This window comes from Hakea prostrata, chromosome 1, assembly GCF_041222555.1.
Source record: "Hakea prostrata isolate BN-2017 chromosome 1, UWA_Hpros_2, whole genome shotgun sequence".
In the NCBI taxonomy this organism is placed as follows: Eukaryota; Viridiplantae; Streptophyta; class Magnoliopsida; order Proteales; family Proteaceae; genus Hakea; species Hakea prostrata.
The window spans coordinates 43,439,791-43,466,355 of record NC_142600.1 but is presented as its reverse complement, the minus strand read 5'-3'; the positions used below and the strand labels follow the sequence as shown (position 1 = coordinate 43,466,355).

At 37.6% G+C, this 26,565-nt stretch overlaps 2 protein-coding genes across 8 annotated transcripts; both read left to right on the top strand.

The window, feature by feature from the left end:
- The first annotated feature begins 4,585 nt into the window (after positions 1-4,585).
- On the top strand, positions 4,586-12,963 carry LOC149029007 (uncharacterized). Of its 7 annotated transcripts, none has more exons than XM_089140060.1 (15): positions 4,586-4,717; positions 4,873-4,949; positions 5,299-6,568; positions 7,531-7,649; positions 7,959-8,082; positions 8,450-8,681; positions 8,771-8,829; positions 8,938-8,989; positions 9,108-9,147; positions 10,296-10,391; positions 10,488-10,537; positions 10,666-10,726; positions 10,881-10,972; positions 11,059-11,301; positions 12,066-12,963. In XM_089140060.1, the coding sequence occupies exons 6-15, from the start codon at positions 8,637-8,639 to the stop codon at positions 12,216-12,218; spliced, it is 891 nt and encodes a 296-aa protein (XP_088996186.1). In that variant the 5' UTR covers positions 4,586-4,717; positions 4,873-4,949; positions 5,299-6,568; positions 7,531-7,649; positions 7,959-8,082; positions 8,450-8,636; the 3' UTR covers positions 12,219-12,963. The 7 variants fall into 7 exon arrangements, with proteins under 7 accessions (XP_088996186.1, XP_088996160.1, XP_088996151.1 ...); XM_089140034.1 differs by having other exon boundaries at positions 4,794-4,949; positions 5,299-5,396; XM_089140025.1 differs by having other exon boundaries at positions 4,794-4,949; positions 8,598-8,681.
- A 1,758-nt stretch (positions 12,964-14,721) lies between these two features.
- On the top strand, positions 14,722-21,141 carry LOC149029006 (DNA repair protein RAD5B-like). The gene is made up of 18 exons (XM_089140005.1): positions 14,722-15,675; positions 15,821-15,954; positions 16,098-16,233; positions 16,331-16,384; positions 16,672-16,809; positions 16,920-17,071; positions 17,176-17,260; positions 17,378-17,554; positions 17,639-17,782; positions 17,891-18,043; positions 18,310-18,377; positions 18,568-18,690; positions 18,786-18,885; positions 19,115-19,227; positions 19,329-19,902; positions 20,267-20,338; positions 20,454-20,552; positions 20,714-21,141. Exons 1-18 carry the CDS (start codon positions 14,857-14,859, stop codon positions 20,840-20,842), a joined length of 3,270 nt encoding a protein of 1,089 aa, XP_088996131.1. The 5' UTR covers positions 14,722-14,856; the 3' UTR covers positions 20,843-21,141.
- Positions 21,142-26,565: the final 5,424 nt, after the last annotated feature.

The following is a 26,565-nucleotide window of genomic DNA, read 5'->3' as shown; positions in this document are numbered from 1 at the left end:
TGGTCGACTAACCCAGTCGACCAAGTGAACAGTGCAGGGCTGAATAGTGGATTTTGATCCGAAACCTAGCTTCCGGGGCTCGGATTGATCCGAAATTTGGAGGGATTGATAATAACAGTATACGAACACTATCTAACAAGTAATTAGCATAATCCAATGGTCTAAATAGGAATCTCCAAATTGAAACCCTAAGTTCTAAATACTAGAATCATAGTTTTCAATTGAAATCAAGAGCAACTGCAAGGGAAATTAGGGAATCAGCTAGGGAAAGTGTTAAGCAATAGATTACAATCAAATGCTAGCATAAAATCAGACCTAGCATACTTAACCAAATCAGTTTAGGACAAGATAACAAGTTGTTGAAAAGAAAATCATAGAAATGCATATACAAGGATCAAAATGAGAGCATAGCATACGTAAGAATGGAAGGAGCTTAAGCTTTAGCAAAGAATGAACACATGAAGTGGTTGTTGCAAGGTTGTAGCACCAACTTCATGGTTACAACAGCAAGTAAGAGAAGGGAATAGAGTAGAATAGAGAGCAAGAGAGAGAAATCATACCTTAGAGATGATCTTGAAGATAAGAGACAATGGTTGGCAATGATTGATGCAATATTCCTTCACCACTACCAAGAGAGTGCCTTGGGAAGCTCTCCCCTTGTTCTCAGCAAGCTAAATGAGTAAAATAGGGTTCAAGTCATGAGGCTCACTTAAGTAGAGAAGAGAATATCCAAAAAGCATCAAATTCTCGGATTTGGGAATCCTTTGGTCGACTGACCAGCAAGCTTGATCCATGGAATTGAAAGGCTAGAACAACTCAAACTCAAGTGGGTTTTCTCCTACAAGTCAATAAACAAGTCTAGATTGTTACCTTCGAATATAGTCCGGAAGTGCATTAGGTACTTCAACTAGACTTCCCCTCTTCTAGGTGCAGCTTCTCACCGAACATTAACAGTGCATCCAAGTAAGGGGCACCATGGTCTGTGTCCATGGGCTCGGAATCAAACACCAAGTCTTCAACTAAGAGGGCCCACAAATCCCTTCTTTTTCCACTCCGGGTCTTCGGACCTACAAACATCAAGGGTTCCGAGTCAGGGTCAGGGTTAGGATAGGGCTGGATTTCACATACCTCATCTTATTCTTGGTATTGGGACTATGAAGAATGTGAAATCCAACCTAACCCTAACTTTTCTGCTGTGCCAAATACATACATACCATATGCCTTGTTTAATTTATTCTCTGTCGTATGAGTTGCCTAGTTTCGTTTGGTAGAAGTTTACCCCGAAGCTGATCTATTCTCTCTACTATTTCTTCTAGTGCCTTCTTTTCCCTTTGATAGAAAAGTGATCTTAAGTCATTCCCATGACTGATCCTTCTATCCATGTTGTTCTAGAGTGGATCTCCATACACTCTATAACCTTGTGAATTCTCCACATGATGATTTCGAAGGGAAATAAAATGTGATCTTCATGATCTGTTAACCCTTCTAATTGTTTTTGATTTCAAAGCATGTTAGATTTACTCCTTTGTATTCTTCTTACAAAACACTTATTATTATTTGTTCCCGTAAATTTGGGGAGAAGGAAGTCAAGATAAAAGCGAAGTATCTCCATTTCTTTGAAAGCCAAGTACTCTCCTAATTTCGAGGACAAAATATTTTAAGGGGGCGAGAATGTGAAATACAACCCAAACCTAGCCAGGACACCCTATTTGTTTTGGGTGAAGAAGGGCTTGTTTAATGTTTGACCCAAAGTGAAGGAAGAAGTCTTTATGGACCATCTCAATAGAAGACATGGTGTTTGACCCAAAACCCATGGATATTGATGATGGTGTTCCCTTATGGAAACCTTACTTGATTTGGAGTTGAACTACTCATTTGTGAAGAAGAACTTGGTTGATGGGCCTAAAGCCTAGTTGGACCTTGTTTGAAGACATCCCTCCATGCTAGGTCAGTAGTATGATGTGTTGAAAGAAGCCCATCCAAAGATATTGAAGTTAGGCCCATTAAATCCCTATTTTTGGGCAAGCTGGCCCAGCAGGGGCAATTTGGTAAAATTTTGTTTTTAGGTTTTTTTTAAAGCTTTATTTATTGGAATTTTGTGGTAAACAATCCCACTATGTTTCTAAGCCTTTAGAGAATGTGGGAAGGACGTTAGAACCTACTCTTTGACAACCAATCAACCAACAGGGGCAATTTGGTCAGTTTGGTGAAATCCTTGCAATTTAGGGACTTCTTATGCTATTTAAAGGGGAGAACTCCATGTTTTTCACTCACAATCAGTTCTAAGCCTCTGGAGAACGTGGGAAGAACCCTAGAGCCTCTCCTCTGAAGCCAAGGATGATCCTCAAGCATCCATTCAAGTTTCTTCATCGGTTCTTCTTCTAAAAGGTTAGTAATCGATTTGTTTCTTCTTTGTTTTGTTCTTTCTTCTATACTTCTGATCTTCTGACTATGAGAAAGGTATTACACTACTGTAATGGCATCTTCTCTAATTCTTTTACCCCTAGAGTGAATTGGGGAATTCACTCTATGATCTTAAGCCATATGGCGATGATTCTTGAAATTGACTTTACCTAAGATCTTGATTACTCCTTTGTTTTCTACTAATCTTGGTGATGGTGGGAAAGATCTCACATCATTTCTACAACCTTTCCTTCTATCCCTATGATTGTTAGGTTGATTCCCTCTTTCCCCCATCCTTGGAAACCAAAAGTAAGGGTTATTCTATGAGAGTTGATTTTGGGTAACTCTCATAAGAGGTAACCAAATTAGGAAACCTTAATGATTTATTAATTGTTAGACCCTACCCAATACCTTTCTTTATTATGTATTTCTACTCTTGTTTTCCCTAGGATGAATCTTTGTTCTCTGTGAACTAAAAAGATGGTGATTTTGTGAGAGTCCAAATTGGGGAATCCAAATCCACTTTTAATTCATTGGATCCTCCCCAAAACATTTCTTTATTATGATTTCTTTATCTTTATTCCCTAGGGTGAATCTTTATTCTCCCTAGTCTTTCTGTGAGATACACAGATTCTAGTTGGTAAAACCCTAATTATAAGATTAGAATTTCTTTCCATTGACTTTATTTGAGAACCTTGTTTTCTCTCATCGTTAGACCTTTCCAATACCTTTCTTGAGTTTGAAATGCTATTCTTTCTTTCTTAGAGTGATTTCCTAATTCACTTTATGTTCTTGAAGTTCTTGAAACCATATGGTGATGTTCTTATTTCTTGATTCTTGACTATTCTTTCTATCATAGAGTGAATTCCCCAATTCACTCTATGTTCTTGAAGTTCTTGAAACCATATGGTGATTTTCTTTTGTTTCTTGATGTTATTGATTCTTGATCTTACTAGAATCCTTGATCTCATACGATTACCATGATCTTCCCTTGTGTCCTCATGATTGAGGAATTGATCCCTAATGTTTCTTGGACAATTGGTAACAATTATATGAAGAGATTTTGGGAGGAAACCTTTGGATAACCCTCATGAGAGAATATCCACATTGGGTAACCCTCATGAGAGAGTATCCAATTGGAAACTGATGATCACATTTATGTGTGAAATCTTAGGGCATAAAGCATGCATTTTACACACTTAGAGTAGAGCTACCTTAGGTTTTATGTTGTTTTTGCAGATTTGAGGTATTTTCAATATTTAAGCAAATATTTGGAGTTTTGGGTATGAATCATGCAATTTTACATGTCAAGAGATCCATCAAAATTCTCAAATGCGAAAATGGGCCTTATCTAGAGCATGATGGGCTAGAGATGTGATTATGGGCCAACTCCGAAATATTTAAGAGATAAAGAAGGCAAATTTGATCTACGGCTGAGTTTATAAATTATCAATCAAATCTACAGAGATATTATTAAGAGAGTCCAAATAGAGAAAGAGTCCTTGCATACTTCAATATCTTATTTCCTATTGTGATTTGATTAAGGCTCTTTTTGGTATCAATTCTCATTGTCTATTAAGAGATTTTTTTCATTGTTTTAAATGGTTTGGCATCCATTGTCATTTTTATTTTTATTTAAAACAATAGAAAAACCTCCAAAATCCACAATGGATTTTTTGTCCATTAGGCTGCATTTGTTTGCAAAGGTGGGGTGGGAAAAAAGGGGTGGAAAAAAAAAACATGTGGGTCCCATATGTAATGGGGTGAGGGAGAAGGAAAGGAAAGGAAAGGGTTTTGTGGAAAAGTGATAGGGGTGAGTCCCACTTTTTACTTTTCCCAACTTTCCCACAAAGTCCCACCAAATATGTGGGGTTTTAAAATAGCATGGGGTGGGAAAGTTGGGCTACCACGTCAGCAAACTTGTCTCCCACTTTCCCACCCCAAGCAACCAAATAATATACCATTTTGGAATTTAAAGGAAAAGTAAGAAATCTACACGTTTTTCAAGAATTTTCCCACCCCTTTTTTCCCACCCCATCTTTATTCCAGCAAATAAACGCAGCCTTATGGATTATGGGTGACAATTCATTCTCCCCATTTATGTGCAGGTTTACTTGAAATTTTTAAAATTAAGATGGGGTATAATAGTAAATACACATTATTTTATAAAATCCACTCTCAAACCCTAACTCAAATCCTAACGTCAAACCCTAACGTGCTTGTGAACTGCGCTGCTCAACTCTGCAATTTTTCTTTTCTCACTTCTCGCTCACGGTAACTCTGCAACATTCGTCAAGGAATCATACTCTCCAAGGTTTGTTTTCATTTCTTTTCTGTTTTCTTTCCATCTCCGTTCAGCATTTCAGCTTTCTGTGTATTTCTTCTTTTAGTTGCTGGGGTTGCTTCTCAACGATCCCAAAGTTTTAATGGCTGCTGCTCTCAATATGTACTGGTGGTAAGCTGCTGCAGCCAGTGCTCCCTCGAATGGTCCAACCCAGAAGATCCACTACACAGCATTTCATCCTCAAGCTGCTTACCAGGGACGGGTGAGTCGCATGCGTTTCTCTATTCTGGTTACTTCTTCTTCCTATTGCATCTTCCGTTAATCTGATGTGTTCTTTAACAACCCACTTGCTTCTCGTGTTTCAGATTTAATTATTTAATTATTTAATTATTTTAACAACCCACTTGTCGATTTCCTCTTTAAGAAGCACATTGCCTTTGAAGTCCTTTGGATGAAATGTCTTCTTGTCATTTTTTCCCCTAATTAGTGCTTTCTGCAAAGAACATGATTACACTGTTTTGGAACACTTGATTTGTGTATGTTTCCTTGATTAATTAAGTGAACTTTGTTATTTTTTCATGGCTTATTTTTTATATTTTCTGATTCCTCAGGTTAGTTACGAAGTTGCAAATATTACAACTGATGCAATTCCTGAATTCACAGATGAAGTCAACCAATTTTTCATAAATCTTTTCCAGTATCCAACCGAGTTAGTTATGAAGCATCATCATTTTAGTAGTTGTCAGAGGATTCTTTTATTTACTTGATTCTAATATGTTGGACCTTTTCCAAGCCCTCCTCTCTGAAACAAAAATAATTGTTTCATGATGCTGCAATTATGTTTGGCCCTTTAGTGGAAAGGGTATTTTACACTTGGTCTCATGTTTGGATAATTGTGTGAAATGGTGTTCTCACTAATACTATGAAATGGATGATCGTAACTTTTATCTACCAGTACATGCTGGCCAATTGAGGTAGAAAGCCTATAGCCAGAAACTTCCAATTATGAAAACAGATAATAGAGGCTTAGATGTTAATGTAGGTAAGAGTTTACAGATGTAGAACATGATTTCGCTTTTCCATTAGGAGTGATGTACTTTTGCAAAGTTGAACTGAACTGGATGTGGGTCAAAAGCATTTTGTGTGTGTTCATCAACTTAGGGCATGCCTCAAGAGCATATGCTCTGAGGCATATGTTTGAAGTGCAAGTGCACCTAGCTCATGTCCTCTGGATGTTGGGAGGATGATGTAATGTGCGTGAATCATAACGTGCATGATTGATAGTGCTCCCTTTGTCCATGGTTTTAGTTCATGATTGCCAGTGCTCCCTTTGTCCTTTGGTTTCTCTAGGATTAGTAGCAACTGATTATGCTGAAATAGAAACAGGGACCTAGTACAGCTTATAAGTAGGATTTTACTTCTCTTCTAGTCTTTAGGTGATATTGATCTCTTTCTTAGGGCTTTTCCACAAGGCAGTTCTTTAGATTAGCTCAACTGTGTTCAACTGTTCTCTACATTAGCTGCTGTGTTTTTTACATGATGTAATGTTTATATCCTACCTTGTAAATCCCTTTAAATCATAATTACTCCTGTACAGCTGATAACTGCTGTGTCTGTAGCCAAAAAAAAAAAAAAAATTTCCTTCTTTTTGTAAAGAATGTTAGCCTGTGATGGATATCCTAGTGGCCTTGGATGGATATCATAGTGTCGTGTAGCCTTGGATCAAAATAAGCTTTAAATGGGAATGATGAGGAGTCACATGAGCATTGGATATCTGCTTCACTTTTCTTTGGACTGGTTGGGAAGGGACAATACATGATAATCGGATACTATGAGAAGCTATCCACACTCCTCGTCTGAACTTCCCACATCCACCATCAGGTAACATTTCATATTTTTTATGATATAGTTGTAGATATTGTTTGAATTGTTAACATTTTATTAATTGATTTTTTGATTCTGGATATACAAATGCAACCTGGTTATATGGCTCTTTTGAAGAATGTATGCTATCATCTACAAAACTTTAAACGTCATCAACTTGGACGATAAGATGAGCTATTTAATTTTACACATTCTTCATTGAAAATTGATATAGAGAGGTCATTTGGGGTGTTGAAGAAATGATTTCCTATTTTAAAGACAATGCCACCATTGTGAAATGATCATGGAAGCTCTTATTTTCCTTGCAAGTATTTGATGTAGTTTTAATTTTAGTAGACATTACATTGATATTGTAGTGAGTGTGTTTCTTGCAAGACTCAGTTTATATGAATGTTGTTAAGCTAATATTTTGTTTGATGTGTTTTTTGATAATTAATTAATTGTTAATATTTAGATTAATGGGGTTTTTTTTTGTATTAATTTTCATTATCATTTTTTAACAAATTTTCATTTTGACATACCAAACTTATTTTTCATTTCATAATTTATTTTCGACAAATGTCAGCAAACCATTTTTCATTCTTGACCAATAATCAATTCTTGTACTTATTTTTTTTAAATAGCCATAATAGAGAATGAGAATTGATACCAAAAAGAGCCTTAAGCTCACTCTCAAGTGGTTTGGTAGCTCTTATATCCTAGGTTCGAAGTTGATAGTTCATAAGGTTAATACTTGCATAGGTCAAACTCGAAAATCCGAACATTGCCTAACACGGGAGCAAGGGCGCTACTACTGTGTCCGCTTTTATTTGCCAATTTTTTTTTTTTGAAACTAAGGTTTTGTTTCAAATTTTTTCTTTCTTTTGGGGTTAAATCACTAGGATTTTTGTTTTTTTTTTTTTTTTTTTTTTTTTTTTTTTTTTAATTTTGAATTTTGAATTTTGTATAATAAACACTAGGGTTTAGAAACGAACAAGCTCTACGGACGCGGGGATGATACGTGGTATACCTGATCGTTTGATCGTTCATTGGTTCATTCGTGTGAAAACCCAAACGAAGCTTCGTGGTGTCTTTGGAGGTAAGTTGATCATTCTCTTACATTCTCTCTGTCTCCGTTTTGTAGTTGCGGTTACTCTGCTTCTTGAATATTTGCATATCCTTCTATCCCTCTTTTCACACCATTGTTAAGTTACTGTAATTTTCAAGTATAATGAAATAAATGATCAATGAACAAAGACAACACAATCGTAACTGTGATTCAGTTCAGTTACCGAATTGTTAATCGCATCATTAAGTTAGGCATAATGAATCTCATTAACTTTTCCAAGTATTTTATTTGTAAAACATAATTTTGGATTGATCAAAATTTGTTTTGTGATTCTGAAAGCCAACAAATCCTAGTCGCAATTGAGTTCCATTGCTGAAAGACAGAGAGAGAGACAGACAGAAAGAGGAAGAATTGGAGTTTGAAGAAATCAAGTCTGGTTACCGTGCATCTTACATAGGTTGAGGTAACTAGTATTCACAAGTTCTTGTCAAATATTCTTCTAGGTTATGTTTATTGATGAAAAACCTACATCATGGATGTAATTTGGGGAAATTGAATTATTGTTTTACATTATAATCGGGAAAGTTGGTGCTTGTCAAGGGATTAGGGTTGTTGCCCTTGTCTGAGTTGCATTTCAGACTGAAGCAGTGATTGATGTTCCTAGACTGTCTTAGCAATCAAAATATTGAGGAGTGTATTGAGTAATATACGAAATCCTGGGTAGGGTATTACTCTATGGACATAGGCAGCTTGGTTGAACCACCTGGGGCGTTCATTGTGTCTTTGGTTTATTTTTCTTTGTTACACATATTAGAGTATTTTGATTGCAGAGTGGTGGTACACTGTTTGATAGACCTAGCCGCATTGTGGTGTGTGGTGGACGTGTCCGTGTGATTGTCCTGATCAATCTTGTTTTGAGATTAAAGAAGAATCACATCAACGTAATTTTTTGAAGATATTGATTCACTCCCCTCTCAGTGTCAACCTAGGAATAACACTATCAGAAAGGGTACAAAAATGGAGCCAGAACCCACAACCAATCCATCTGTTGCTCCTAGGAAGGTGCAACTTTTATACTCTTGTTTCATTCAGTTGTGGTTAAAATTAATAGATTCACTTCATTCTGCTTTTTTTTCATTGAGCTTCTACAGGTGAAATTTAAGCCAAAAGTTCCTCCTCGCAGAGAATCCAAACTTGTTGAAATCAAGAAGTAATATTCTTCCCTCCCCCACGCTCCCCGTACCTATATTCAATTGCTAGAATTTATTGGAACATCTTGTTAATCTTCTTCTTCCTCCCTGATTTGTTTTCTTACTAGTGAGATTGAGAATGAAGATGTCAAGGCCAGGGAATTGCTGCAGCGTATCAATGTACTTTGTTTCCCTTACACTTACTGTGTCCTTTATCATTGACAGCCCTAATACTTCCTCCAAGGGGCTGTTTGTTCCTTACTCCTTGTTGATTTGAACTGCTGGTCTGCATCTATAGGAAAATGCTGCTAAGGGAAATCCTAAATTTGAAAAGAAATGTAAGTATAACTATCTTTTGAATTTTATATTACTTCCAACTCAGATTACGATTTTTTGTTTCTAGTTGTTGTCTCTTTCTTCTGCATTCTATCCAATTGGTGCATCAGAACATTTAGTAGTTGTTTCTATTGGTGACTTAAGTGATAAACAACACTACAGAAAAAAGTGCATGTATTGTAGAGAATGATGCAATTCTCAGTTACGAAGGACGCCGAATCCTATCATATTATGAATGATTTTCCGCAATCAACAGTGACTATGTTTCTTGACAAAAACTTGAATTTTCACTGTTTTTTTTTTCCAACATTCTCCTTTTTCTCGCCATACTCATGCTTTTAGTGTTTAGTTTTTGCCCACTAGGATGAAGTTATAAATCCTATTCCATATGTCCTAACGAAATCAATGATACTAATGAGACAGAATAAGTATTTCCAATATAGTCAAATAAAATTGGTTGCTTGTTGGAATAAATTGTGCTAACTGTATTATTTACTGGTCGAATAAGAAATTGTTTGAAATGAGGTGAGCCACTTATTTGATTTAAGAGTTCCAGTTTAATGATTGGTTGAGATTTTCTTTAATTGTTGACTCATTAATCAAAAGATAGACAACGAGGGTAATTGAGGTTTAGCATAGAGTTTGAAAACGATTGAATTATTTATTTTTCTTAGCCGATTGAGAGAATGTGATGCTTTATGTGTTGGGACTAAAAAGTAGCATTTGATATATGAACTTGGGAGAAATTAAACAGAACATCAGGGGCTGGAATGATGGGTCCAGTGAGAAACCTTGGTGGATGGTATGGGTACATGGAATGGAAGAGTTCTGTTCAAGTAGGTTAGTTGGATCTTAGCACCATAGTTGTCACGGTGCTTAGGCGAACCAAGGCACTAGAGAGAGTTAAAATACCAATTATGCAAACAACCATCCAAGTGCCCAAAGGTTGCCCAGGTTGATCATAATGCCTAGACGCCAAGAAGCCACCTAGGCCTCAACAAATATGATTAGCATAGGATGTCGGGTTATTTGGTTAGCGGTATTAATTGGGTTTATCCAAAATATAAAGATTTTTATCGGTTAGCTTATACAGCATCATCTTGATTCATCAGTTTTTGTGATTTTTGTTTTTTTCTTTCTGAACATGCAGCGGCACCTGTGCAAGTTGCATTTGGTCATGGAAAAGCAACAAACTTCATCAGGTCATATGGCCCTCCCAAAGGTGCCAGTGCTAATAGATCTCAAGGTTCTTTTTCTGATGGCCCCTCCTTTGCAATCTTGGAATCTGACTGTCCAACCCTGCCATTTAAATGCATATAACCTTGACATCTTGTTTTTGCAGATGGTGGTAGCATGCCAAGCCACTCTGAGAAAGAATACAAAGAGCCTTGGGTAAGTAAAATTTTGACATACATTTCAATAGACCACGACAATTCATACGCTAGAGAGGAGGAGAAGATTATATAAGAAATCTGTCCCAATTCAGTTTTTTTACTTATGTTTCTACTATGAAACTGCAGAATTACTATTCCTACTATCCTCTCAGCCTTCCTCTGAGGAGACCATACTCAGGAAATCCAGGTAGGTATAAAGGTGTATCTTGAATGAAATGTACTTACTTTACAAGTGTTAGAACACATGCTATCCAAAAATGGCATGGCATGTTCAGCATGCAGAAGAAAGCTTATTTCGATGATTGATGAATTTGCATAGAACTTGATCCATTTTGTTCCAGTGTTACTTGATGAGCAGGAATTTGGGGAGGCTTCTACAAACTCAACTTTTATTGAAAAATCTACAAATTCAGCTAAAGAGCTTGGGTTAATGGTTGGTAGCTTGATTAATTCAGGATGAAACAATACATACCCAGCTGAACACAGATTCTCTTAACACCTGCTTGTGGTTCTTGACAGGAAGAACAAGAAGAACAAAAAATGATATTTTTTCAATTGCCTAAATCATTGCCTTTGGTAAAGCGATCAGCTGCTGCCGAGACTGATAGCAATGAGGCAACTGGAACTGCAGGACCATCCAGTAATATTGGTTTGTCAGAGAAAGGCTGTAGCTTGGAACATTTACCAACTGGTCTAATGGGTAAACTGCTAGTTTATAAAAGTGGCGCAGTCAAGCTAAAGCTTGGAGATACCCTCTATGATGTGAGTATATGCCACAATTATTCATTTGAAGCCACACTTTTGCGTCTCTCTCTTTTTTCTTCCTCCCCAAATTAAGCAATCTTCAAGAATTAAAACAAACATAAAGACTCTACCTTTTTACACTTGGATGATGGATACATATATTATCAATATATTGCCTATGCACTAGAAGGAACCTAATGTATGGAGGGAGACTTCTGCCTTTTTGGATTTCTTCCTAAAAACTGCTCTCCTATGTTTTGGTATAAAAGATCAAATGAATGTGCCTTACTGTGTGTATGTAAAATTGACTTCATACACAGATATGTTAATTCTCATGTCTCAAATATCAGTGATTGGTTACTAATGATTGATATAGAAGCTATTACTATGAATATAGATTGGAAAGGGCTTCTCTAAAGTCTAATTAGCAAGAAAATTCAACTTTTTAGGAAGGGGACCATGATCCATGAGGTCAGTTGTTCAAGGAATGGTACAACCCCTGTCCATCAATCCAAAGGGGACCAAAACAAGAAACTCTTGTTTATAATATGAGTAAAAGAGAAAACACCCACAGTGCAGAAAGTGCAACCCTATCTTACAGTCCTTAGAGCACTTCATCATACTAAGCCATATTATACAGGAGAATTCTAAGCTACTAAACATACTTGCATACAAGAAAATCTAAGCAATACACTAACAAAGTCAATGAGCATTTTGGAATTCACTAATTTATGATGTACCAGCTTTTCTGAGGTATGCCTAACTCGTTGTGGGTTGTGTAGGTTTCTCCAGGTTCAGATTGTGCTTTTGCTCAGGATGTTGTGGCGGTCAATACTGAAAAGAAACATTGTGGCTGTCTTGGGTTGCTTGACAAGCGTGCCATTGTTACCCCAGATGTTGATTCCCTCCTGAGTAGGCTTGCTAACGAGGATTAGTATTCACTTAATTATTCCTCCTTAAGCTTTATTTTTTTATAAGGCAAAGCCTACCATAATAGGGAAGTCCTCTAGCAACATTAATGGAAAAGTAGGACTTAATACTTGAATTTTTCAATGCAAATATAGAGTTTCTTTTGAAATCAATTTTGCTTTGCATTATGAACATAGATTTTGGTTCTCCAGCATTGGAGAATACTTGCAATGTTTTTAGCGGAGTAAGAGAATGATGATAAATACATTGCTTTGAGCAAAAATAAATAAGTAAAATATGCTGTTAGCAGCATAAAGGACAATCCTCTTGTATTATGCTTGAGATTCCAGTTTGGCTTGAAGCAGGTTCTTGGCAACCATCTGTGGTCTTCTGGCTATGGTTAGAACTTGATTGACCAGGGCTGGGTGGTCCCTTTGTTTGCTCAACTTGGCTCATCTTTCCCATAATTGCCAAGATTGGTTTGGCACGAGGCATAATTCGACTTGGCAAAGTGAAGCTCTAACTCATGTTCTACTATTTACAGCACCTTAAATTTGAAGCCTTCAGAAATTACTTGGCCGGAAACTTGATCTATAGCCTGTTGTGATGAATGCAAGAACATAAAACATCTATGTAAAAATATGGTGACACTCAGAATTTTTCCACTTTGGTATTAACATATCAATCACTCTTCTGCGATAGCATGGAGTTCTCAATGCATATATGGGGTAAGCTTTGGGAAAGGAGAGGTGTTTCAAGAGTTTGAATTTTCGGCCTAGTCTCATTAGTTAACAAAATCTTAAATTGACATCGGGGACCAGCTAATTTCAAAATGAATCAATGGAGTACGTTATTCGTGTTTTGATTTCGAACCTATTCATGGAGAAAAGAAAAAAAATCTCTGAGAGACAAAATGAATAAAAGAAGTATTTGTTTGACCAGAACTTCATAGTATAAAGTCAAGAGTTGAATACTTTTTTTTGGTAGAATACCCTGTTTGGATAAAATAGTTATCCACAATTCACATGTATCAAGTGATACAAAGGAAGATGATAATTATAAGTGACAGACATAGGTATGTGTATATATATATTGTGGGACCTAATACACATATATTGTGGGACCTATTGCCTATTGGTAAGGCCATCTACTTCCTTGATTGCTTCAACGTTTTGACACACTCAATCACTAATCTCACCTTTTGATATCATCCAAAAATATGGAATCTCCTTAGGTTTACATGTATAGTAATTGCATTGCTGATTTTTTAGCCCGTGGTTATTCATGACGAGTTTGGATCACCTCCCGTAACAAGGTCGAACACGTTGTTTTGTAAGTTAGAACGGATTGCACTAACGAACAAGTTTTGAAAGCAACACTTAATAAAGACAAGGATTTTTTTTAATTCTAATAATAATAATATTATTATTATTATTATTAAATATTATTCTAATATTGTAGATGAATTGACATTTTTACCATGAACATAGTATAAATTTTTCACACACACAAAAAAAAAGAGAAGCATACATAATTCTATTGTAATGATAGGAGGCTTGAACGCAACCCAATCTCATCCAAATTGATTTTGTTTCTATGAATCTTAAATGAGGGGGCTACAATAGACGTAATGTGAGTCTCATCTAAAAATTTTGTTTAATTTTTTTTTTATCTGTAAGACCCCTATTTTTGTGATTATAAAACGTCGAAGTAGCACATTCCTATTAGGGGAGGTGATACGTGCTCCCTTTCGTCAGGAAAGATGATTTAGACTCGTTTAAGATTTGGTTTTTCACAGGTGTGGTGGGTCTCTTTCCCACCCTTTTTTGTGCAAGTGTTTTGTAAGTTTAAGGAAATATTCCTTTGAAACAATTTTCTATTTCATATACGGAAACTGTGTTCAAAAAAAAAAAAAGTCAGAAATTATTGGACCTGACTTTTTTTTTGGTAGAAAAAAGAGGGGATGCAGTAGCGGCGACCTAGCGCCCCCCGCTATGCAATGTTCGGACTTTTTATCGAGTGCGACCTATACAAGCATTAGCCCTGTGCACTACCAGCGCAAGTACTGGCCTCGTCAGCGAGCCTCACCGGAGGCCTAGTATAGTCCACAGAAGCTGGTAGCACTCATGCCTAAGCCAAAGAGCACACAACTGTCCAATACAAAAAATAGAGGAGCAGGGATTCAAAACTGGGACATGAGGTTTACCAAACCACTTGGGAGTGAGCTTTAAACCACTAGGCCACCACCCCCAGTGGTATTGGATCTCACTTAGTTTGAACGGAAAATAAAATTACAGATTAAAAAAAATTAAAAAAAAAATCAATCAATCTCCACTCAAAATTACTGCTCTCACTTTGGCGCCACAAAAGATGAAAAAGTAAAAAGTCCCCCCATAAAAGCACCCGGGAAACATTATGAAAAACTGAGATAAAAGCTAGTCCTCTTTCGCGCCATAATTCACAAACCTTTTCCATTTTTCTATACAAGTATTAAAGCCAAAGTTTCTCCCTTTTCCGAGCGGTTTCTTTTCTCATTTCTGTTGATCTAGAGCTTGAACTGAACACCTCTCTTATGTTATTCTTAGCTCGTATTCATCAAACCTCAGTCACTTTCGTCTCCGATCCCCTTCTTTACTGCCGATATTCATCCCTTTCTACCGTCTGATGGCGATTATCCGTGACGACGAAGAGAAGGTCAAGATCATCCGCTCGGTTCTGGGAGCGGAAGTGCAAGAATCGGAGATCCTCCGGGCATTTTCACTCTGTGGAAACAGAGCAGATGCTGCTATTAGCATGATGCTCGATACCCCTGGGTTTCTTCTAAATCCACCGATGGATGTAAAGCGGACGATTACAACAACGGGAGCCCGGATTTCCACACAGACAAAGGAAAATGAGCTTGAATATTCTTCCGGAACTGAGCCCATCAAAGTCCTGCAGCCGAAAACTGAAGTGAAGATGGAAGAGCATGCAGTGGGGTTTGAGAAGAACCCTGTTAACGCGTTTGAGAAGATGATCAGAGTAAAGGAGGAGCAAATCGATCTGGGTTCTGAAATGGGTCCCGTAAATGTTCTCGAACCAAAGACCACAGTTGGGAAGATCGAAGTGAAAGAGGAAGAACTCAACAAGGGCTCTGAGGATAACCCCGTACGTATTTTGGAGAAGATACGGTTGAAGGAAAACCCAGCAAATTCTGACCAGGTTTTGGCGATTAAAAGACAGATGGCCAACACCCGTCCTCGTTATCAATCAACTCAAAGGGTTCCTTCTCTTGTCAAGCAAGAAAACAACACTCTTTTGAGCATAGATGTAGAAGACGGTGAATTCCCAGAAGAACCAGACTGGTTTCTAGTGGGGAGAACTTCCATCATGGGGGTTTCCACCTGCAAAAGGAAGAGGTTAGAGTTCAATGAGATCGTCCATTTTGCTCACCCTAAGGGAATTTCAGATATTGTCCGCTTCTCAACCAAACGATCAGGAGAGGTTTGTCTCTGTGACTATGTGCCTTTGTTTCCTCTTACTTTGCCTTTATTTTTATGTTTTTTAAACTATTATGCATGCTGGCAGATTGAGGCTTTGTAACTTTCTAGTATATTTCACCACTGAGAAATTTTATGAAAAATATCAGATAGGGAGGCTGGCGATGGATTTGGCAAAACGCATCCTCTCCCTTGTTTGGTCTTCCAAGGTAAAGTACTATGGCCGTTTTGTGGGCACACCTTCAGTCCTCACACTGATGCAAGAAATCCCACTATACTTAAGGTGATGTTCACTAACAAACGCAAGTTCTCCTATTTTCCATCTTCGTATCTTGCTGCATATATATAGCTATAACCTGATTTGATTCTATTAGAACGGACACTTCTGAGAATACCAAATTGTATCTTTTCCCCCTGGGTTTGCAGTTTTTATGTGCATCATTCAATTTTCAGCGAGGGGGACCCAACTTCGTGGAATTTGGTTGAATCCTCAATGCCATACTCTACTTCTCAGCCTCTCCCGCATTTGTTTAAACTGCTAAATATCATACCATTTCGGAAGGTCTGCAGCTTTCTCTCCCCTTGAGAAGTTAACTGTCCTTTATTCATTTTTTCCATGTCTTGGAACTCATATTTTGTTTATGATACACTTGTATCAGGCAGAGTTTACACCAGAGGAACTGGATTCTCGAAAACGCAAGTTAAACTTGAAAGTATGTAGGGCTGGCATATTCTTACCTTAATTATCAATTCATTCTTGTCAAATGTGTTGTGACATGGTAGTTGTTTTTTTTCCTTCGTATGTATGTATTTGTGCAAAGCCAGTAACTAACTGTCAGTGCCTTTTATACTTGTACTTGCATGATCACTTCACTATCCATGTTGTAAATGAACATGATTTTACATGAAACTCACTTGCATTTAATTAACCTTTGAGAAGCTTGTGCTGATGCTGTTTTTCTAGTCCGAAATCCTAAAAATGCATTCTTGCAAATTATAGGGTAGTTCAGCTCGCTTTTCCAGTACTAAGAGAAGAAAGGACAACCAACAGGTTTCTGTACCAAACAACGATGAACAAGCTATCTCAGAGTCGGCGTTGAATGAGCTGGTTGGTACAGCTGATGTATCCAACTTGAAGGTACTGTTACAGAATGTGTTTAAGATTCTCTATATATTTATTATAAACCTCTGTTATACATAACCTATATATCATCCAACACTGGGTCTCTGATTTTCAATATTTTTCAGGAGATGGAACCCCCAAACACACTCAATTCTGTTTTAAAGCCTTATCAGAAACAAGCTCTCTACTGGATGACAGAATCGGAGAAGGGTTTAGATGCCGTGGATGCAGCAAATACACTAAATCCATGCTGGGCAGTTTATCGTATTTGTGACAGGTATGCAGTTACAAAAGAACAGAACCATCCTTTAATCTGTAGTCTGTAGACATGTTTCATTTTTTAAGTTAATATAGCTGGTGCTGAATGATGTCTTTGATCAGGAGGGCCCCTGCAATCTATGTGAACATCTTCACAGGGGAAGCAACTACTCGATTCCCCAGGGCAACGCAGATGGCCAGAGGAGGAGTGAGTTTCTATTGAACCCTTAGGCCATCTCAGTGTGAATCCTTGCCTGAAAGAAATCTATACATATCTTCTTTTTAGTGTGGAGCTCCTTTATCACACAGTATATCTTTTTGTTAGATTTTAGCAGATGCAATGGGTCTTGGGAAAACTGTGATGACAATCGCTCTTATACTTGCAAAGCTAGGCAGGGGTGTCCCATATGATCGTAAGTCCAACTCTCATTTGAATATCAAGACGACAGTAAAAGGGGGCACTCTTATTGTATGTCCCATGGCATTGTTAAGCCAGTGGAGGGTGAGTTTTACTTCCTGATTTCTTTTAACATTTGTTAGCCTTTTCTTTTATGGATGATTTCTTATCATTTGAATGATGTTGCAGGATGAGCTTGAAGCCCACTCAGAGGCGGGCAGTATATCAATTTTTGTCCACTATGGTGGTGATAAAAGTAATAACCCCAGAGTGTTTTCAGAACCAGATGTGGTTTTGACGACGTATGGTGTCTTAAGTGCTGCTTTCAAACAAGTAAGAAATACTGTCTGAGTTCTCATCACACTCTTCCCTCTATTGTCTTTATGATCCTATTGACTTCTTTTATTCATTATAATGGATTATTTTCTCTCTTGACAACAGGATACTGGTTCAAGCATTCTCCACCAAGTAGAGTGGTTCAGGGTGGTGCTTGATGAAGCGCACACAATTAAATCGTTAAAGGCCATGGTTGCTCATGCAGCTTTTGCGTTGTCCTCACATTGCAGGTGGTGTCTTACAGGAACTCCTCTCCAGGTTTGTGTTGCTTCTAGTTGTATTTTTCTCTGCTTGGTTCATAGTTGCTTTACACCCTGGAGAATGGTTACTAAAAGCCAAGGGCTTAGGAATAAAAAACTTGCTTGTTTGATGAAATTGTTTCATTTATTTGGCTTATGATGACTAGCTTTGTTTAGTTCATGATTTCATGGACTGGTTATTTTTTATTAGTGAATTTGAAGAATTGGCAAGTAATATGTGCATTCTATTGTTAACTTAAGGAAACTTCTTACTGATGGATGCAGAACCGTTTGGAAGACCTATACAGTCTTTTGCGTTTCTTGCATGTTGAGCCATGGTCCAACTGGCAATGGTATGATCCTACCTGATACATCAATGGAACTTGTGAAAATGTATATTTTCAGACAATTGATTAATAGTGTGATTTTTTTGGGAGGTGTCTGGGAGTTGCTGATGTTAGTACTTCAATGCCTGTTTCAACTTATGGTACCAGCTTCAGTTTTAACTTTTGGTTCTTATTCCACTATTTACCTATTTATCAGGTGGAATAAATTCATTCAAAAGCCTTATGAAAATGGCGATGAAAGGGGCCTGAGATTGATTAAGGCTATTCTTAGGCCACTGATGCTGAGGAGAACAAAGGAATCAAATGACAAATATGGAAGGTGGGTCAGTTCATTTTCCTTTCTCACCAAAATATTGTGCCAGAAATTATGTTTCCTTTTTCATAATGTTTATGACATAGCTACATATGATTCAGGCCCATTCTGGTTCTCCCCGCTGTTGAGATCAAAACTGTTGTGTGCGTACAATCTGAAGTTGAAAGAGATTTCTATGATGCTCTCTTTAAGAGATCAAAGGTAAATTCGTGAGGAAGTTCATTATCGTACTCACTATCTGTTTATATCTTCTTCATAGACATTATTGATGGAAATTGGTAGAACAATATCACTAGTCATTGGAAGAAAAAATTATAGACATACGACTTCTTTCGTGGTTTTTTCTTAGTTGCTAAGCTTTAAGCTAGGTTAATTTGCTGAGTTTCTTACCATTGGAAGCTTACTATTTATGGTGTGATGATGAAATCAGGTTCAATTTGACAAGTTAGTTGAACAAGGCAAGGCACTCCACAATTTTGCAAATATTCTTGAGCTTCTACTCCGATTGAGGCAGTGCTGCAACCACCCATTTCTTGTCATGAGGTGATTCAAAGTCTAAAACCTTTCAAAATGTGGTTGTCATAATTAATCATTTGGCCTTTTTTTTTTCTTTCTATTGATCCTTTTTGTTGTGACAATTTTAGTCGATGCAACACCAAAACTGAACGCTATGTAGAGTTGGACAGACTTGCAAGGCGGTTTCTTGAAGGCAACTCTAATCCATCCAATATGAACCAGATAGTTCCAAGTCGAGCTTATGTTGAAGAAGTCGTTGAGGATATTCGTCAGGGCAAAGAAACTGACTGCCCAATCTGCCTAGAGTTTCCAGAAGATCATGTAATAACTCCATGTGCACACCGGATGTGCAGGGAGTGTTTGCTTAAGAGCTGGCCAACCCCAGAAGGAGGTCTCTGCCCAATTTGTAGGACACCACTGAAGAATAATGACCTAATAGCATGCCCATTGAACAACCAATTTTGGATTGATATTGATAACTGGAAGGAATCATGCAAGGTTTTGAAGCTTCTTGAGTGCTTGGAGCTTTTATCTGGTTCTGGTGAAAAGAGCATTATCTTTAGCCAGTGGACTTCATTTTTAGACCTGTTGCAGAACCCTCTGGAGAAGAAAGGAATTCAATTCTTGAGATTTGATGGAAAAATGGATCAGAAGCAAAGAGAGAGGGTCTTGAAGGAGTTCAATGAGACCAAAGAGAAAATGGTGAAAATCTATAGCTTACTCTTTTAGCTTTACAAATGTTGACTGTTTCAACCATTGATTTTTTCTAATAGAAGCATTTGATATGGATTCTCTTGCAACTTTTGCTCTAATCTGACACCCGTGTGTGGCTTTCTTAGTAGATATAGACCTTATGGAATCTTAATGCACTAGTGTTTCAAATTAATAATGTTGAATTGAAGCATCACAGAAAAATGTATTGGTTTTATTTACATGTTCTTCTAGTTCATATATATTCACAACTCAGAACATTCATTCCGAGTCTTAATCTTAACTGCTCATTTTGACTTCTTTCTATGTTTGTGGATTTACAATTGATTAATGTTCTTCCAAATCCCAATTACAGGTGTTGTTGATGTCATTGAGAGCTGGGGGTGTCGGTTTAAATTTGACTGCAGCATCTAATGTTTTCATAATGGTAAATTTCATCTCCTATTTCCTCTGCACGCTCTGACATGTAAATTAATGATTTTAAATTTTAGAATATGCAACAAAAAATTCATTCATCTGATTGATGTCTTTGAAATGAGAAGGATCCATGGTGGAATCCTGCATCAGAGGAACAAGCCATAATGCGAATCCATAGGATTGGGCAAAAACGAAGAGTTCGTGTCAAAAGATTCATTGTGAAGGTCAGGTTTCCTATCCAACTTTGCAATGTCCAATGATCTCCATAAAAACGAGTAAATTTGAGTGAGTGAGCAAAGCAAAACAAATACATTAAAGGTACAAGGAACTTTACTTCTATTGGGTTTGAACTTGGAAGTAATCTGACGAAGGATGTGTGTTGCAGGATACAGTGGAGGAGAGGATGCAAGATATCCAAGCAAGAAAGCAACGGATGATAGCAGGAGCTCTCACTGACGAGGATGAACGAACTACCAGGCTTGAGGATCTCAAAATGCTTTTCAGATGGAACTGAACTGACTCAGAAGATCCTGTCTTATTTTGTTTTTTGGAAATTTTTGTATCTGTGTAGATATTCACTTGGAAATGTTTTGGTGCTTAGATTATACTATTATAGTATGCTAAGGTGTAAATATAACTTAGAAGCCATTAAAGCTTCTTCATCCTTGCTGCTTCATTCTGGAAGATAAGTCTTTGAAGAAAGACTTACATCGGTTAGTTTGCTATGGAAATTTGAATTGGACTTAATTAGGTGTTGTGCTGTGCTGTGCTGGCCATGAGCAGACTTACATTTCCGCACGTTACCATTGTCAATCCATGTAGGAAGGCGATAAGAGAACGTTGTAGTCTTGTTGACGCGTATATGTATGTATTTTCTCCATCCTACGTATAGGGTAATGCTCATACGGTGTATTTCTTTGAGTATTTAATATTTAATACATCGTGTCCCCATACATATAGCAGAGAAATAAATAAAGGATAAATAGAGAAAACGTGTCCACAAATATATACAAATAACAACAAATAATATATATCCAATGTATTTTTCTTTTTTTTGGGGGGATAAATGGCATATACCTTCCATTTCTATTTCTGACCTGCAAAATATAAATAAGGAAAAAAGGTAGACCGTTATGGTTCACTTCACTCACGGTTAGGGCCGTTAGGCACAAGGTGTGAAATGACCATCTTACCTTTCATGAATACTTTTTTTTTATGAACTCATGTGTATCTAGTGCCACGTTTTTCCATAATGAGAAATATAGACAAGAAATTATAAATAAAATAATATTTAATTTTATGGAAGCAATGTGGCATTTGTATTTTACTTTTGAATATTAGGTTATTCAGGTTCTTCTCTTCTCATTTACAATTGGAAATTGTTGAGGATGTTTTGAGTTTTAATTTTCAAGCTCTCATCAGTGGATGGATCACCACTATCCATGATTAAGGGTGTCAATTGCATACGGAAACCGTTTAACCGTACTGAATCGCACTGTACCGTCTTGTTCAAAATTCGGTACGGTATGTACCTGATATGGAGAAAATATGATCAAACCGGGTTCATACTTGGTTTGACCCTCGACTCCGGTCGAAACGAAGGGAATCGACTCGCTTCCGAGTGAGCCGGGTCCAGAAGATAGCTTGCTGAAGAAGGAAACTGAATCAGCCACAAGCACGCCCTAATCTGATACTTATGGATTAGGTTAATTACCCTAATGATGGCAAGCGGAACTTGACGGCTATAACATATCCTAGGAGTCCTCTACTAGTCCAAACTAGTAGAAGTCTATCCTTCAACGGATCTAACTGTTAGCATCCAACGACTATCCGAAGAAGGCTCGAATACATCCAACGAACCAGGTTCGAAGGTACATTCTATATAAACCTTACCACCACGGTGAGGAGGACCACCAGATTCATTCTCATACCTCTGGACGTAAACACTCATATGCTTACGATCTAGATCGCATTCCAGTTATTCATTCCTTAGCTATGTGCTTCTAACAGAGCCGTTTGTGATTAAGTTCATCGACTGACTTAGCCTTCGGAGGTGGACTCCCGACCCCAGCGGTCGGGCCACGTTTGACGCTTTCGTTTTGCAGGTCATCATCAAGGAGATCTAACGGCTAAGCAGATTGTGGACGCATCAGTACCGAAACCGAATTTCTTCGTTACGATTCCGGTTTTAGGTACTCATACCGTCAGTGTGTACTGAAACCGTACCCAATTGGTACCGTACAAAATTAAGGGATATAAATTATAAATTTACAATTAAAACACTTTACTTTTACCCTATCCCTAATTCTCTATTTTAGTTTTTCGTTTCATCATTCACTCCTCTTCTTAAATTTACTTGTTTTGTCTCTATTAATTAGATTTACTTGCTTTATCTCTGTTAATTTCAAATTCTATTGATTGGTTGCTCAAAATTTCATTAAGATCTTAATGAACTAATAACAAACGTGGCATAAGTTCATTTGTACAAATTGTACCATATTAGATACCGTTTTTCCGTACTGATTTAATACCGAAACCGTACCGAACCGTTTTTGTAAATACCAAAACCGTACCATTTAGATTCGTTACGGTACGGTTTTGGTTTTCGGTATTCAAAGTTGGTACCGTACCGAAATAGCGAAACCATACCGATTGACACCCTTATCCATGATACTGCGTTTATATCTAACATTCAATTAAAGTAAAAAAAAAAAAAATCATGTTTGAAAGGTAGGGTTTATGTGGGGCCCACATAATACGTAGATTCAGATTTGACCCCAAATACAAAGATGGGGTAGGATTTATTTAATAATAACTTCAAATTTCTTAATGAAGAGGTCAAAGATTTGACTTTTGTCATGCCATATGTACTAGTCTCCCACTTCCAAATTCATGGAAATCTCATCTTGTTTATTTTTGACCTTATAAACGAGTGACACACGTGTATATGTCACATCAAAAGGTTGGTACTAAATTTTAAAAATAAGAATTTTTTGTTTTAATTTAATTTCACCCTTGACTCACGACACTCGTTACTCATTCATAAGAAAATAGACGGTCTGTTTCCTTGTGAGAAATGAGGAGGGTTAAATTCCCAAACACCCCCATGTATACATAAACACCTATTATTTAAAAAATTAAATAAATTGATAAAATAAAGAGCAAATTGTACTCGAACCCCAAAATATAAACTTAATGCCCTGACACCCCATTTTATGTTTGAAAAATACAAACACCTCCAATATAATTTTTATTAGATACAAAAATCAAATTTGTCACTTAAAACTATTAAATTACTGTTTATTTTGTTATTTATATATGGATAGAGATATTTTTGAAATTGAAAGTAAACAAATAACGATTTAATTTTAGGGATAAATTGGACTAATATGATAAAAAAGTTTTGAAGCATTTATATTTTTTAAACATAAAGTGAAGTTTCAATAGAAATGCCGAAAAAATTTGTTTTAAAATAAAAATACTGGTAGACACCTGTGTAATTAGATCCGAATCTTTACTTTGAGATTAAATACTGTTGAAATTTTGTTGAGGAATCTACACAAACACTTAAATGGTTGTTGTAATCACAATATTTCTTCAAAGCTGAAACATACCAGAAATACTTTCTTTAATGTATTTAGACACCTGATTTGTGTAATACGGGTTCCAAATGTGTTTTTCCCCCAATATCAGTCAGCCTTTAAGATTGCACCCAGAAAGGTTATTTAAGTTGTAATAAGGTTATGTTCACTGCTTAGCAAAATAACAATAGGGAGAGATATCAGTCAGCCTTTAAGATTGCACCCAGAAAGGTTATTTAAGTTGTAATCAGGTTATGTTCATTGCTTAGCAGAATAACAATAGGGAGAAATATTAGTCAGCCTTTAAGATTGCACCCTGAAAGGTTACTTAAGTTGTAATTAGGTTATCTTCATTGCTTAGTAGAATAACAATAGGGAAAGTACAGGTATTTAGATGTAATACGGGTTCCAAATGTGTCTTCCCCCCAATACCAGTCAGCCTTTAAGATTGCACCCATGGATCTTTTACTCATTCAATTGGAAGTCTTGCCCCCAATATCAGCTTCGTGATTCCATAATCCAACTTTTCATTGTATAATTTACTTTTGAATAAAATCACGAGAATTTATATTTTTCCGCAAATATTCAAAGATTGCACCCAGAAAGGTTATTGGATAAAATCAAGAGAATTTATATTTTTCTGCACAAGCGATTCCATAATCCAACTTTTCATTGTATAATTTACTTTTGGATAAAATCACGAGAATTTATATTTTTCCGCAAATATTCAAAAATTGCACCCAGAGATAAAATCATGAGAATTTATATTTTCCCGCAAATATTCACAGATTGCACCCAGAGATAAAATCACGAGAACACATGTTCACTGCTTAGTGCAATAAGCATAGGGAGAGAGAGAGGAAGAGAAAAATCAATGCAAAGAATTGATATTAATATTATTAATTAATATATATCTATATAACCATGGCAGGGTCACAAGGTTTAGGCTCGATTTGCGTTTGATATGGAGAGTTTACGATCAGACCGGGTTCATACCTGGTCCGACCCTCGACCCCGGTCGAGACGGAGAAAACCGAATCGCTCCCGAGTGAATCGGATCCGGAAGATGGCTTGCTGAAGAAGAAAACTTATTCGGCTGCAAGCGTGCCCTAATCTTACTTATGGATTAGGGTAATCACCCTGATGATGGCAGACTCAAACTGACGGCTGCGGATAATCATTATCGAAGGGATAACCATCGCATAACCTAAAGGTTATCTCAGGAGTCCTCTACTAGCCCAAACTAGTAGAAGTCTATCGCTCAACGGATCTAACTGATAAGATCCAACGACTACCCGAAGAAGGCTCAAGTGCATCCAACGAAGGAGATTCGAAGGTACACTCTATATAAACCTCACTACCATACAAGGTGAGGGACGGATCAATCGATCAAAAAGAATAGTATTTGAGACTCAGGTTCAGATACATACTGATAGACCTAAACTATCCGCGATCTGCTATCTAGATCACCTTTCCCAGTTCTTCACTCCTTTGCTCTGTGCTTCTAGCAGAGCCGTTTGTGATTAAGTTCATCAACTGACTTAGCCTTCGGAGGTGGACTCCCGACCCGCACGGTCGGGCCACATCCGACGCTTTCGTCTTGCGGACATCACGTGGAGATCCAAGGGCTGAGCAGATTTTGGACGCATCATTTGGCGCCGTCTGTGGGAATCGACTTGAAAAGCCATGGTGACTAGATCAGCAGTCGCAGCAGCCGCTGCACAACGCAATTCCAGTGTTCAGATACCTGGAGTGAATAATCCAGATATTCCCCAGGAAAGCCAAAATCCTATCGAAGTGGATGATGGCCAGGGAGGACGTAATCCTCCTCCTGATACAATCCAAGATCAATTGGATCAGGTAAAGATTCAACTCTTGGAGGTGAGCCAAGCACTCCGCATGCTCACCAGACGAGTGGTTTTACCACAAGAGCCTGATCAACGCGATTCAGGGAGACGTGCATTGCCACGTGACCAGAGAATGGCGGAAGACCGGAATGTTGATCAGAATTTCCGTGAAGGAGACCGAGGACTTCGGAGGATCGATGATCAACCGAGGCAAGGCGATCGGTTAGACAGACCGCAAGAGAGTACAACTGATTCAAATACAAGGTTGGATACAGGGGTAAGAACTCACTCACCCACTGTCAGAAGAACCATTCGTGATGATCGAGTAGTTCGTGACGAGAGGAATGTTCGGGAAGGACGGGCTGTTCGTGATGATCGAGTAGCACGGGATGATCGTGTTAATCGAGGTCGTGATCATATTGCTGAAGATCACTCGACCCAGATTGATCAAGAATTGGCCAACATCAATGAGAAATTAGGGCAGTTGGCTAAGGGAAGAATAACTAAGGATATTTACTCAGTCATTCGGAAGACCCCTTTTGCTGAGCCAATTGCGGGATATCGGTTTCCCCATAACTTCCGTTTGCCTACCTTCTCAACATTCGATGGCTCCGGAGATCCAACAGCTCACATCGGCTATTACCAACAGACCATGGCAGTTTCGGGTAATTATGATGAAATTTTATGCGGGTTTTTGGTTCATCTCTAACCGGAGCAAAGACAAAAGTGGTTTTCTAACCTCCCCTCTGGAAGGATCGTAAACTTTGACGAATTGGCGCGCCAATTCATAGGGCGATTCCAGAGTGGGA